Here is a 14804-nt window from a genome sequence, read left to right as displayed (position 1 = left end):
TTGTTTTGTGAATAAGCTTGTATTTCATGGATTCATAGTTAAAAGCTTCAGAGAGACTGACATAATATTTGTGAATACTAAATCATGTTCATTTCCTTTGGCATTAGGATATTTTGCAGAGCCGATTGTTGCTTTGTGAAATTTTGTCTTCATCTCTTCTCCAATTTTTTGAACTTAGCTTCTGCAAATAAAAAAAGCATACAATCCTCATGAAGATTATAATAAATGGTGCCAGGATCGTTAGAGCAACCAAATGAATGGTCACTAGTTCCTGGTGAACGGATAGGCTGCATTCTCATTACTACTGGTTTCACCTACAAAACGGCAAATGTGGGCAATACCCAACGTGGGAGAAATAGCTTAAATCTTATGAAATCCCTTTCGATTTTAAAAAGTGAAGTTTTCATATGTGAAGCATGGACTTTGTTATTCAAAGGACAGTGTTTAATCCTATACTGACATTTCACTGCATTATTATTATTATTATTATTATTATTATCACCATTTATTTATATAACGCCACTAATTCCGCAGCTCTGTACGGAGAACTCACTCGCATCAGTCCCTGCCTCATTGGGGCTTACAGTCTAAATTCTCACACACACACACAGACTAGGGTCAATTTTGTTAGCAACCAATTAACCTACCAGTATGTTTTTGGAGTGTGGGAGGAAACCGGAGCACCCGGAGGAAACCCACGCAAACACAGGGAGAACATACAAATTTCACACAGATAAGGCCATGATCGGGAATCAAACTTATGACCCCAGCGCTGTGAGGCAGAAGTGCTAATCACTTAGCCACTGCATACTTTGTGCTCCCACTCTATGGCCTATGGCAACCTGCAGTCAAATACTAAACACCAGTGTCAACCGTCAGACGCATTATGCTCCTTTTCCCACTCAGCACCACTTACCTGCCATGTACTTAAGCCACTGTGCTATACCGATACTGAAGGGGTTTAGAAAGGAGAACCCCTTGGTATTTTTTCCCCTTAAACTTATTGATTTTTGTTTTTATAGGCTTAACAAATGTGTACACTGATCACAATATCAGTAAAATACAAATGACTACAGCTATAAACAAAGTCTTCAGGAGATAATATGGGTGACATAAATTATTGCATTGTTCTTTAAAATTTGCACCATGTTCAATGGAATGAAAGGGCCACTGAATGAACAACAGAAAGTCTAGGCTCTCTAGAGAGAGAATGTTCAGATCTGAAATAAAAGGTGGCTTAGCCGCTCCCAAACTAGAAGCATATCAACAGGCGGCTATTTTGGATCAGCTTAGAGATTGGCAGGCCTCGCCCCACTGAAAAAACCATGGGTGGACATTGAACAGCATAGTCTCTCTCCATTCCCATTAGCAGATCTATTATGGACAAACCTAGTAGACCTAATCCAGTCTTCACATTAAGAAGCATAAGAGATTCTCTCACCCCCTGGGATAAGATGATGTCCCTTTTCCCAGACTACCAGCTCCCTTCCTCTAGCCGCTCTACTATAGCACTGTCACAACTAATCCCAGACCTCCATCTTGACTCTTGGCACAGGCAAGGAGCTAGACGTGTGCAGGACCTCCTGGAGGGAGGGTCTCTTCCCCCTTTCTCCCAATTACAAGCTAAGTATGATATCCCTATCCGCGATTTTTTTTACAAATATCTTCAAGTAAGGCACTGGTTACAAACACGCCCCTCGCATTTGGGGGTGATGGGACCCTTCCCCCCTGGTATCAAGGTGATTCTCTCCCCCACATCCCACGCAGGTGGTATTTCCCTATGGTACCGGATACTCTTAACTCCCATTGACAATCAGGTTTTACCGATTCAAGCTGTCTGGGAATCTGACCTAAATATCCCTATTTCAGAAGAGTTATGGGGGAGAGTCTTCCTAAACATATATAAGATGTCAAAGTGTATTAACCATTCGGAAATGTTGACTAAAATTGTTCACAGGTTATATCTTACTCTAGATAAGCTGCATAAAATCTGGCCATCAGAATCTAAATATTGTTGGAGGAATTGTGGTGAAATTGGTACGCTTATGCACATCTTTTGGTCTTGCTTGAAACTTCAACCATTGTGGACCGAAATCTTTCATTTAATCTCTCAGGTCTCCAAAAACAATATCTCTCCTTCCCCAGATATGGCTTTACTTCATCTGTATCCTAAACATCTCCAGCGACACAATCATTATGTCACTGGACATATTCTCATTGCAGCAAGAGCTGCAATAGCCCAGAACTGGAAATCAGCTCTAATTCCAGCACTCCCTAAAATTATTAACAAGATCCAACATAGCTACAAAATGGAAACCATCGGTTTTAATCTGTCTACAGGGGCTTCCTTCCCGCTTGTTATGTGGTTTATATGGTATGAGTACTTTACGAATCACAGTTCAATCTTTGATCCGTGAGTACTGTGGAATGGTTTTTGAGTTAAGTTGGGTACTTGGGCTAGACCCACTGGTACACTTTCTATAACCGGATAGTCTCTTGTCTTGTCCCCCCCTCCCCCCCCTTTATCCGTCTGTTTTTCTTGTCTGTTCTCTTTGCCGTCTTCGGCTTATGTATACTGGGTCATAACATGTGTTGTTGTCTGTACCAATATTTTTTCTCATTTTTATTTACTTGTTTGATTGTTTATCTAAGCAGCGTGGATTGTTCAATATAACTGATCTGCTGTATGTACTCTGCAACCACTGCTATGTTTGTAATATGCTTTTCTAAAAAATTCAATAAAAACCTTTTGAGTTAAAAAAAAAAAGAAAGGGCCACTGAACCTCAACACTGAAATGTTTATATGTGAACCACAGAGGTAAAATACAGTGTTCAGTGTTAACCTGATATTGCACTGCAGCTCTCTTAAAAAGTAAAGTATTATTTCCCCATTCCATTATTGACAGTCCTGCAGTCCTAACATGCTGCAAAGAAATGAGAGAGAGCATGGTCGTCTCATTTAGATTATAAAACACTAATTATTTCATGTGGTTAAATATACAACACTTCAATTATTTAATGTATATTATTCAGTGTGCACAGCCTATGACATATATTAATGTCAAAATAGTATCTCTACATGATCTTTAAACCATGGTCCCCAGATTAGAACAAATATTTCAATTGCATTTCTATATATGGCACCAAAAAGCTTGAGGAACGTAACTGTGCATAGCTCTACATCAGGTCATGGGCCATGACACAGAGATAGTTTTCCAAACAAATGTGCAAGGCCATGCATGCACTGTGGAGCTATACATGAGAGTACTTATATGCTTATATGGTAGGTATAATAAAGTATACAAGATTGTTATGTTGATTGTTCAAGTTAAATTATAGCTCAGTTTGTTCCTTATTGTTTTTTTTTTTTTCAGGGAAACTTACCTATCTTATCAGAACTATAAAAATGCATTACTTGTACAGTAGACATTAGAAATGTCCTGAGAAATGTATTTAATGGAACAAAAAAATGTTTTTTTCATTAATGACTATATTATGAACAGGTGACAATATTTGAATACTTTTTTTATTCTGTGTGTTCTGCTGGGACTTAATATCCCACATATGTATTGTACGTATCCAGCAGTATGATGTATATGTCTCAAGTACCGTCTATGCAGAGTGTACCTAGACCTATATTCAGCAAGCGAGTCATTTCTTCAGATCCGCTAGTTGAATACGGACGCCTGTATGCCCAAACTGTGTGCGTTTAAAAAAAAAAAAAGGCACAATACGGTCATTTTACGTGCCTTAATGAATCAGGCCCTTGAAATCTGTATATCAAAGTTCTTTGTGGCTTTAGTACACCCATATCAATCTAAACCCTACTAAAAGTCTAGCCAGGTCAGTCCATGATCTGACCTATCTTGGTTAGATTCTTAGCAAGTGTAAAACGGATATAGTCTTCTGGAAGCTGCCTCACATGCTCTTCAGTGTTTTTGGAAATTTTTACTGATTCAATTTGGTGACTAGAGCTGGAAAATATGGCATTTTTGAAATCATGAGAAGTACTGTAGTATGCAGTGATCAGTGTTTAAAGATTTTGGTATGTTAACATCTTCTTCCTAGAAGCCATGTTTTATTAGATCATAGAAATGGCAAAGTATACAGTGTTCCAACCAACTCCTTCTTCTTAAACATTTTCAAAAACTTTTTTCTTGCCAACAACAAAATCTATATCTGATTGTGACCTCTGTTTCTGACTGTTATACGCTGCTGTCTGTCCAATTTCTCCATTAATGACTTGACCTGTGTAGATATCATCCCTGTATGCCTGTGACCCTGACCGGTGGATCAACTGACTTTGCTCCTGTGCAACCAGCAGGTACCTCTGGTCTGTATATGACAATGTCTGTGTATTATCCTCTGCCTTTGGGCCCATTCTGAGTAATCGGCTACAACCTGTCTGCTGTGACCTGTGGGTGTCCATTACCTCCTTGTAGGGGTTCCTGCTGAATATCTGTCACCCATAACACTCTGTGCCCCATGTAAACCAGCATAAATCAGTTGTTTAGGTGCCATTTTAATGAAGCATAGTCTATGTCCATTCTGAAAATATACTACAATTTCTATTAATTCTAAGTAAAGAGAAGAGCTGTTATATTGTTGGTATATGTCACTCTTTTGTATTGGTACAGTTCAGATTAATGTGTTTTGTGGTTGGCTGATGGACCTGCAATCTGGGAAATTTTCTTTTAAACTGCTAAAATATATCTTAGTGACTACCATACATACATATGTAAACATATTTAAAAAATAAAAATAATAATAATAAAAAAATTGCAAGGCTGGTCCAAGCATGTAAACAATTTCGTACAACTCGTATGTGTTGTCTGAATGGGGGTCCTTGTGACTTCTGGGGATTTATCCATCACTGATAGATTTAAGAAAGATGACATGTGGAATTTTGATAGAGAGATGACTTGTATTTCCTTTTGAAATAGTTTGGTTGCTATGGACAAATAATTTTTATATGTCAGCTCAGAAAACATTTTAACCATAACCGTCTCGTATTTTGGCCTCTACATCTATAGGTAAGGTATTAAACAGCAAATTCCCAGCTTGCAGGAAGTAGCCTTTCAGATCAGCTGCAGAGTCTGTTGATTACCTTCTGCTCTCTTTATCTTTGTTTCACAGAACCTGTTTGTAAGATATTTGCCCCTGCAGCTCACTCTCCTGACCACTGAAGGGTGTGGTCAGTCTTTATAAACTCCTGTGATTCCTCTGGCTTGTTTGACTAGGTTTCATTGCTTGTGGCTCTGATCCTCTGCCTTGTTATTCTGTTTGCATCTTACTGCTCCTGATCTTTGGATCCTGAGCTGCCTGTACTGACAGTTGTCTATCAGCAGTCACCTGGACTAATCTGAGGGCTGTGACTTGTGGATTCACTGCAGCAAACTCCAACACTCTTGTGCAAATTCCTTGTGAAGACCAGGGTTCACATTACATTCCAGGCCCCTAGGTTAGCCAGACCCAATCACTAGTGGCATAGAGAGTCCCCAACTTATTTATTATCAAAGTATATTACCAGGAAGTAATGAAATGAGAGTCACCGGGAGGTTCATGAATAACTGTCTGTGACATTCAGTGACCATGTAGTGCTGACCTCTAATAAGTTTTTTTTTTACGCTTTACTTATGTGACTAATAAAACGTAATGAGTAAAAGTAACGTGGATAAATGTGTCTGTTGCAGTTATTTTTGAAATTGTACATATGTGGGTATTTCTGCAAGAAGCTCTTGTTCCTGTAAAGCTGTACCAGGAGTGTCTGTTTACTTAGCAGGATAGGGAACAAAGAGTCCAGTTGTGTAGAGTGTGGGGAGAATGTAGCATATAGGATCAGTGTAAGGCTACCAGCAGTGAACATGGTGGCAGCTGGGATAGGAGAAGGAGAGATACGATAGGTCAGAAATAAGAGGGACTATTGGGGACTGGTGATTGAAAGGGAGCAGATGGGGAAAGCAGATTATAGAACAAATTGATAACTGTCTGTGTTGCCATGTTCGGCTAGGTACACACTGGAGCATTGTCCGACCGACATGTTATCTACAACGATTGTACCTACGACTGAAGGTCCGATCGCTCAGGAGATTCATGCACACACACTAAACACATTTTAAGCGTTTAACGACACCGCACCACGTGGGAGAGCTACAGACATCAGAACTTTACATACACACGCTGCAGAAAGGAGTCGCAGTTTGAGGAACCATTGACAGTTGGTCGTGGAATTAGTCGTGATTTTCATACACACTGCATGACCGCAAGGCGATTGGAACAATATTATTAAACAGTGCGAGCAACCAAAAGAACCTACAATCAGCACTTTGGGATGACTTTCGACCATTGTGTGATTATTGTGTGTTTATACACAAGAACGCAACATCCAACCGAATGGTCGTAGGTCGGCTGAATGGCACGATTATTGTGTACCTAGCCTTAGTGTAGTATGCGTATGTGTGTTTCAGTATTCTACTGCACTGTTTGTGCCACAGCAGTAATTTACAGGATTAGATATGATTCCTTTTCAATGCAGTTGTTCTCTGACTAAACAGACTAAGTCAATTTGCCTCTTGTGTTAAATGTTATACAATGTTTCATTCCTTTCATTAGCTCGTGTCTGGATTAACATTTTCTTTGCATTCAGCACTTAGTAGATTTCTCAAACAGTAATACAGCCTTATATGAAACAATTCTATATTCCTATACATTTCAAGACAAAACAATTAAATAGCAAGACACAAATACCATCTGCATACTAAGGAATTAGCTTTAAAAAAAAAGTTCAATATCTGTCAAAAACAACATACATCTCCCACCAGTTTATTGGAACATACCTAATCGTTTTGAATAGGCATCCAGTTTGTACGCTGCATTTTCCAATGATGCTACTTGTTCTTCTATCTGATTTATTTGTTCAAGGTATGGCTGAAGACTTGCATCTGTAAAACAACAATAAAATTAATAATATGCTGAGACACAGTGTAGCATGTGCGGGTTTTTTGTAAAGAAGAAAAAAAAAAGTAAATTCTTCTTTTATTTGTTGGTAACTGGATTCAAGAAAGAAGGAATAAATGAAAAGAAAAGTTAATTTTGTCTATTTAAAATCTAGTAAAAGGAATGGTCACTCTAAATATGGATTATTTTTACTATTCCAGTAGCGATGCAATAGCGATCTATGTAGATAGGGCTACCATGTCTCTTGATTTTCCCAGGACTTGCTTCTCCCCCCCCAAAACTTGAAAACAACTTATTTTTCCATAATTTCAACTTCATATTAATGCAAATTAACAGGCAAATTGGAATAGGTTTTCTTATTTGGTACCTACAAAATTGTATGGGGTAGATTTTATGAACTGAGCAAACTTCAGGTGACATGGGTGTCACGGTTTTTAATATGAAAATTATGAGACATACCTATGCTGCCAATCAGATGTCTGTTTTCATTTTTCTTATCTATTCTAGAGAAACTACAGAATCTGATTGGTTACTATATAGCTACCAGTTCAGAAATGTTCACCAAATAGGTATACATTTATAGTATACTAGGCCTTGCAATGCTGATGCAACTGGCTGGGATGACTGCGTATCATACAAGTTTTGTAGAAATTATATATCGGTGTCAAACATTAGCCTATTGCAGTGGTTCCCAAACTGGGTGCCGCGGCCAGGTCAGATGGTAAGCAAAGCGGGGCACTACTTGGTAATTATTTTGGCTTAGGGGTGTCTTGAAAACATTATGGAGACCCTAAGGGTGCCTTGAACTGAAAAAGTTTGGGATCCTCTGGCCTACAGTAAGGACATACTAAATATTTAAAGATAAACCCCCTTCACCCCAACCAGCAGAATAGTAGGGGGAGAGGGACGTCAGATGTGCTATTAGGAATACTCACCTTTTCACACCTCTGTAAATAAATATTTAGTATGATTTGAAAATGTTACAATTTACTATATTACTGTTATTATAACAGACCAACTTATACTTTACATTTACTGAGGACTGTGTTCCAGCTGGCGCTTCCTACCAGTCCACATGATGCAGAACCTAATGGTGAAGTTACCACTGCATTCTGCAGGATGAAGAGAGAAACTGTGTATAGTCCAGAGGTACAGTAATCTACTGTTAACATTTTACTTACACTTTTTGTTCAAGTCCTTGAGATTACGACTAATATTTCCAGCAATGTCTTTCATCTCCATATACTTCAAACATGTGAGTTTATTCATGTTTTCCAGTAGTTTATAGTCTTCACTTGTGGCTGAAATAATAGTTTGGGAAACAATGAAAGATTAATGGCAGAAACCACCAAATGAAGGCAGCATAAATATGATCAGTTAAACCCTGGATTGTATGACGTGTATTACCTACTTGGAAGACCATGATTTTATGTATCTGGTGCTTTTAGGTCCTATAGTATAAGCAATCTTACTCAATAAACAAGTACCAATACATTATTAATATTACAATATAGTACCAGACTTGCATTCAGCATAGTGTTCCTATTTTCCTTGAAGGTGCAAACTGTCTGCATTCCTTTCTCCTTCTACCCCTTGTCTGATTGGAAAAAGCACAGTGTTGTCGATGCCCCTCCCCTGTGAACCTTTCATTTATGTGAATGGGAAGTTCACGGTGGAAGAGTATCAACAACAACAATGCTGTGGGCAGAACAAAGGACTGCAGCGCTGGCCTGCTACAGCCTTTTCACAATCTGACAGATCTAGTATGCAGATCAGCTGCAGAACTGAAAGTTAGTAGAATGATATAATTTATCATATCTTAGTGAAAGAAAAGAAAATGGTGGGTTTTGGATGAGTTATCATTTAAACAATGACTGTGTTTCATATATTTTGAAAGTTCATGTATTCATCTAAGCCTGGCAAAATGTCAGGCCTGTGTATACATATATATTATCTTTTTTACTTTCGAACTATGATGCAATTAACACCTTCTTTATTATGAAATATATATAGAAAGCTTATGCACCTAGTATCTTAAATGCATGTGGTCTCCCTGATGAAGTCGATTATTATTATTGTTAATTTTTAAGGCGTCACTTGTAGATTTGATGCACTCTTTCAATGGCAGCAAGGGGCATATTCAATTGTTTGAATATCCCGCGGCGTTAAAACCATTACCATTATTATGGTAATAGTAAGCTGGATTTCAGCTTCCGGCTCAGGGAGCTGCAAGCTGAAATCCAGCAAGAAAACTACCGTAATAACAGTATTTACACGCACTATTACCGTAATAACGGTAATAGTGCGCGCGCTGCGAGATTTTTGGCGTTTTCACCAACAATTGAATATACCCCTAAGGCTGCGCAACATGGGTCATCAATCAGTTCAGCTGTCTGCAGCTTTTTATTTGCTTTCTCATCTCACGTTTGTGAGTATATTTCTTTACTTGTGTTATTTTAATAAACTGTATTGCACAATATATTTCTCCTACATCATTTGCATATATGTAGCTGAAGGCGTTGAATAGACAAGCTATATGGACCTGGATATTCTAAATGCTCTTCCTCTTCTCACATCAGTGAATACAATTACAAGATTACAGTTCCTGTTTCACTACATAGAGTGTTGCATACTGTTTTCTGCTTCTCTGAAATGGATTAAATTTTGAATTTTTGAGTCGCCTAGATAGCTTAAACTGGGTACACACTACAGAAATTTCGACCATCTTTTTATGCAGAGCGATTTTACATGCGATCGATGATCCGATCGCTCGGTCCATGGACTGCATACACATTAGCCTTGTTTAGGACGATATAGGAAAGAGCGGACGTCCCTTTAGCAACTTTTTACAGCCATGTTGTCGTGAGCAATGACTGTAATTTCATACTCACTGTTGTGGATCGGTCGGAAGTTTATACACACTACACAGCGGAAACGAGATTGGACCGAAAATATTAAACGGTACGACCAACCAAATGAGGCGATAATCGTCCATTTGGGCAGACTTTCGACCATCGTGTCACTGCACACACTGACCCGACTTTTGAACGAGCGGTCGTATGTCGTCTGTTTGAGCCGATTATTGGATGAAACCAGTGTAGTGTGTACCCAGCTTTAGATACAGACAGCTGCCCTAAGAAACACTTTTACACCTGTCAAAAAGATACCTTTTACTTTTCTAAATACACTTTTACTTCTATTGTTGTTTCCATCTTTATTGCACAGTGATTACAGATATTGTATGTCATTCTTGGATCACTATATCTCTAGAGATTTGAAAGCTTCACAGCGGGTGATCTTTAGTTAGTAGGATCCCAGAGCCAGTGTCAAACACTCAATTTCAATGTACTTCTTATGGACAATTAAGCAACTGACATCCTATTTAACTAATCAAATTAAATGATTTCTGTTATCATACAATGTGCTTTGCTTGCAGTATCTACGTCACAGTCAAGCCTCCAATAATATGTATTTCTGATGCATCAATACAATCTTTGGGGTTTAATCTTAGCTGTTTGACACATATATTCTACTTACCTATCAGTTCACCAGTGAGATAACATGACATTTTACTGAACATATCCTTGCAAAGTTCATTGATATCTGCTTCCGGGGGTTCAACTGCCTCTTCTGCCGTTTCAACTGTGGAATCATCTGGAGAGAGCGATATAGCACAAACATGTTTTATGTAAATAACATATTGTAAAAGTGTTAGAGCACTTAAAGAATTCCAGACACAAGATAGTATGGAATAGCAGATTACAACCCCCACCCCCCCCCAATAGGCAGAATGTTGAAAAATACAGAAGTATTTTTATGAATGGCTAAATGGATGAGTATCTGCTGGCCACTGGACTGCTGCTATTCTGCTATTTGTGTGCAGCGGGTATTAAACTATATTCTTATGTGTGGCCTTTAGTTTGTTTTTAGTTTGGATGTTTTTACTACTTTTATTGTTTTTGTATTAAGCCAGTGGATTCCAAACTTTTTCAGTTCAAGGCACCCTTAGGGCCCCCATAATTTTTTCAAGGCATCCCTAAGCCAAAATAATTACCATGTAGTCCCTCGCCTTGCTTACCACTGGCCCTGGCCGTGGCACCCTTGTGAGATCGCCGAGGCACCCCAGGGAGCCTAGGAACACAGTTTGGGAACCACTGTACTAAGCAAAAACTTTTTCATTGGTCACATCTAGATCATTTAGATACAGAAAACCAAATTGACAATAATGTGCATAGAATAATAACAATGTTGTTTTCTCTGACCAATTTTTTTAAAATGAAATGAAATATATAGACTTTAAAAATTGCTACATTGAAATATAACCCAAAATAAATGAGGGAGAGTGGAGAAATGACATGAGAGAGGGAAAGGTGCAGGCGCGGGCTGGGAAATGTCAGCCCGGGGGCGCACAGGCGGCCGCATCCCTTGACAAGGGATGCGGCCATGTCATTGATGACGCGGCCGCATCGCCTGTCATGTGATGCGGCCGCCGGTGAAAATGTGTATATTGCATCCGGGGGGGCGGGCGGCCGGCCTACCCCCGGCCCTAATGGCGGTAAGACTGAGCGGCCCGGGGGGTCGCTGCCCCCCGGCCCAGCCCGCCCATGGAAAGGAGTCTTCCCCCAGCACACCACACATATCTTATATGAAGATATTCTGCACCCATACGAACCCCAGAGTGGACTAAAATGTAAGGATACTTCTGTGATAAAGTCAGGACTCCATACTGACACCCAAATGATCTACAAACAAGCCTGTTTAAAGTGGTGCCATTTATACCATGGATCCATTAATAACAAGGTTTCTAAGAGATAATTGACAAGGGTACAGGTATCCCACACCTCCTGAACCAGAGGATGCATCAACAAACATCATCTATTTATTTATATAGCGCCACTAATTCCGCAGCGCTGTACAGAGAACTCATTCACATCAGTCCATGCCCATTGGAGCTTACAATCTAAATCCCCTAACATACACACAGAGACCGAGAGAGATTAAGGGCAATTTAATAGCAGCCAATTAACTTATCAGTATGTTTTTGGAGTGTGGGAGGAAACCGGAGCATCCGGGGGAAACCCACGCAAACACAGGGAGAACATACAAACTCCACACAGATAGGGCCATGGTCGGGAATCAAACTCATGACCCAGTGCTGTGAGGCAGAAGTGCTAACCACGAAGCCAGCGTGGAGTAATATCTAGATCTTTTTGATGTAGGGTATGTGAAAGATTAGAAAAACACTAGTCCCATTCTGCCAGACAGAACACCTCCATTTCCTCTCCACCGCAGCAATGGCCAGTGGTGTCATAGATCATAGCACTCATTCTACCAATGAGAATCATTGTAATTACATATATATATATATATATATACTAACAACATTGACAATATTTTTTCTTTGTTATCCCTATTTATAAAAAAAACATTACTTTATGTCATATATATTGTCTTTGCCCCTTTCATCAAAATTACGAAGGGCTTAAGTCTAAATTAGTTTGCCTGATTTCCTGTTTATTAGCTATCTTCTTAACAGAAATATGGATGGATTAATGAGCATAGTTGCCAACTTTCTTTTGTTGCCCTCCAGGAGATCACGGAGGTGGCTGTGGTGAGAGGGCGGAAGGGGGTGGGACACAGCGAATCGCGTCATGTTAGCCCTGCCCGTGAAAAAAACCCCAAAAAACCCCCAAAAACTACACTGTTGCAGGGGGCGTGGCCATAATAACGCAATTCACATAATTTAGGCTCCCTACGGGCAGGGTGCAGGAGAATTGCGTGCTCTCCCGGAAGTCCGGGAGACCTAGTAAGAATTTGAGAGTCTCCCGGACATTCCGGGAGAGTGGGCAAGTATGTTAAAAAGTAGAGCGATTCTTTATATTGTGGCCAGTGTAAGAGTCAAAATACAAGGTGCAGTATGCTACAGAATTGTCCCACACATTGCTCTAGCCTCAATCCCGAGAGCTACGACAAAGGGAGGAAGCTTCCTGGGAGGGAATATATAAACCAATACTTGTGACAAGCAGAGTGACTGTATTTGCAGCACCTCATGTATTCCCTATGCTCTCCCCTAAGCTGAGTTCAAGGCATTGTGTAAACAAATTATTATAGTCAAGACAGGCATTATGTTAATACCAATATCAGAGCACTACTTTACTGCTACGTATGCATGTTCTCCAGCAAAAAAAACAAGATAAGTGGAAACACTGGCAGTATAAGCAACTGAATATCTGAAAAGAAACGTAAATCACCATGAGATGCTGAAGGCTGAGATGCAATAGGTGCTACCGATTGCTCATCCGAAGGTAGTTTCTCTGGACCTCCCAGTTCTGCCATACCAAGAAGTGACCTGTATCAGTCTTTTTGGACAATGTTATTCTATGAAAGAAGTAAACAACTGTAAGAGAAGAAATACAAGGTCCCTCCTTAACGCATATCTAAGTACCAGCAAAATCTGTAAAACTGCATTAGCTCAGAATTCCTCCAAAAATCTTGTCTTGCAAATTTCAGATATGTGTTTCAATTAACAGATTAGATTTGCATTTTCTCCAGATTCATGTATAAAAAAAGGAAGAAATTATTTGAATGACTCCATACAATAGCAGCTGAGCATACCCAATATGGCTACCTTATCCTCAGTGCACCCAAGATGGTTACCTCACCCTCAGGGCACCCAAGATGGCTACCTCACCCTCAGGGCACCCAAGATGGCTACCTCACCCTCAGGGCACCCAAGATGGCTACCTCACCCTCAGGGCACCCAAGATGGCTACCTCACCCCAACAGTGTACCCAAGATGGCTGCCTCACCCCAACAGTGTACCCAAGATGGCTGCCTCACCCCAACAGTGTACCCAAGATGGCTGCCTCACCCCAACAGTGTACCCAAGATGGCTGCCTCACCCCAACAGTGTACCCAAGATGGCTGCCTCACCCCAACAGTGTAAAGTGCTTTGAGACCTACCTATTGGTAGAAAGGCACTATAAAAAAGTAAAGAATTATTATTAGAAATATTGTGTAAATACAATATGCGTGTTCTGCCTGTTTATCGACCGTATCTAAAAATTTTTCCCCAATTCCCAGGGAGAGTCACAGCTTTAAACGTAGACCAGCTGCACAGTACCCACCATAACCCTCTAAGTGTCATTGCAATGTGGCATGTGTGTACTGTAATCACATTAAAAGGATGATGTAGGTCATGTAAGAACAGTACACAGTGTGTGTATGTGAGGCATACATTCTGGGTCTGGCTGGCATTTTAGCTCAGGAGACAAGACTCGGCTCAGCAGCCCATTAGGAACATTTCAAAGAAAAAAAAGTGCAGGTAGCCCAGTTACCCACTATGGACCCAGCCAGCCCCTGCATACAGTGTTAATATGAACTACACAAAAGCCCACATTCCTCTAAATACTGAACTATATGCAGCACATTCCCTGCTTTCACAGTCCAGTGCGCCTGTTGATTTTAGTATACAAACCAGCATAAAGCACATCATGCTATACAATCACAAAGTACTAATCTAAATAGCAGGATGTTATTATACATGTAGGATCCATACTGATATCCCCATGGAGCAGAGGAGGGGTATAGAAGCCTATATGTATATACCGTATATATGTGCCGGGCTCTGCATTACACTCAGCACAGTCACAGGTTCATAATCAACCAGGCAGATCCCTCTCACCTAGTGCCGCGCTACTTCCGTATTTACATCTGCTCACGTGATCTGACCCGTCACACGCGCTATCACCTATAACTTCACAGAGAAACCTACTCCTAGAACTGCGTTCTCATCTGTCCTAGCTGTAGAAGCCATTTTGTCAGAGACTGTTTCGCAGTACGCAGCA

At 40.1% G+C, this 14804-nt stretch overlaps 1 protein-coding gene across 3 annotated transcripts; it reads right to left on the bottom strand.

Moving 5' to 3' along the window:
- Positions 1–14788, bottom strand: BLOC1S2 (biogenesis of lysosomal organelles complex 1 subunit 2). Of its 3 annotated transcripts, none has more exons than XM_075216461.1 (6): positions 14732–14788; positions 13209–13335; positions 10495–10611; positions 8139–8258; positions 6837–6941; positions 1–181 (listed from the first exon to the last, which is right to left on the bottom strand). In XM_075216461.1, exons 2-6 carry the CDS (start codon positions 13291–13293, stop codon positions 150–152), a joined length of 459 nt encoding a protein of 152 aa, XP_075072562.1. In that variant the 5' UTR covers positions 13294–13335; positions 14732–14788; the 3' UTR covers positions 1–149. The 3 variants fall into 3 exon arrangements, with proteins under 3 accessions (XP_075072562.1, XP_075072560.1, XP_075072559.1); XM_075216459.1 differs by lacking the exon at positions 14732–14788 and adding an exon at positions 14642–14725; XM_075216458.1 differs by lacking the exon at positions 14732–14788 and adding an exon at positions 14566–14686.
- Positions 14789–14804: the final 16 nt, after the last annotated feature.

The sequence above is a fragment of the Mixophyes fleayi genome, chromosome 6 (assembly GCF_038048845.1).
Source record: "Mixophyes fleayi isolate aMixFle1 chromosome 6, aMixFle1.hap1, whole genome shotgun sequence".
Classification (NCBI taxonomy): Eukaryota; Metazoa; Chordata; class Amphibia; order Anura; family Limnodynastidae; genus Mixophyes; species Mixophyes fleayi.
This window is presented reverse-complemented; position numbering and strand designations above follow the sequence as displayed.

Coding starts and splice junctions, on each gene's coding strand:
- BLOC1S2 (XM_075216461.1), bottom strand. CDS start 13,293: ATGGCAGAACTGGGAGGTCCAGAGAAACTACCTTCGGATGAGCAATCG. Junction 10,612..13,208: donor TCAGCCTTCAGCATCTCATG/GTGATTTACGTT, acceptor CGCTCTCTCCAG/ATGATTCCACAGTTGAAACG. Junction 182..6,836: donor TGCCTATTCAAAACGATTAG/GTATGTTCCAAT, acceptor TTTTATTTGCAG/AAGCTAAGTTCAAAAAATTG.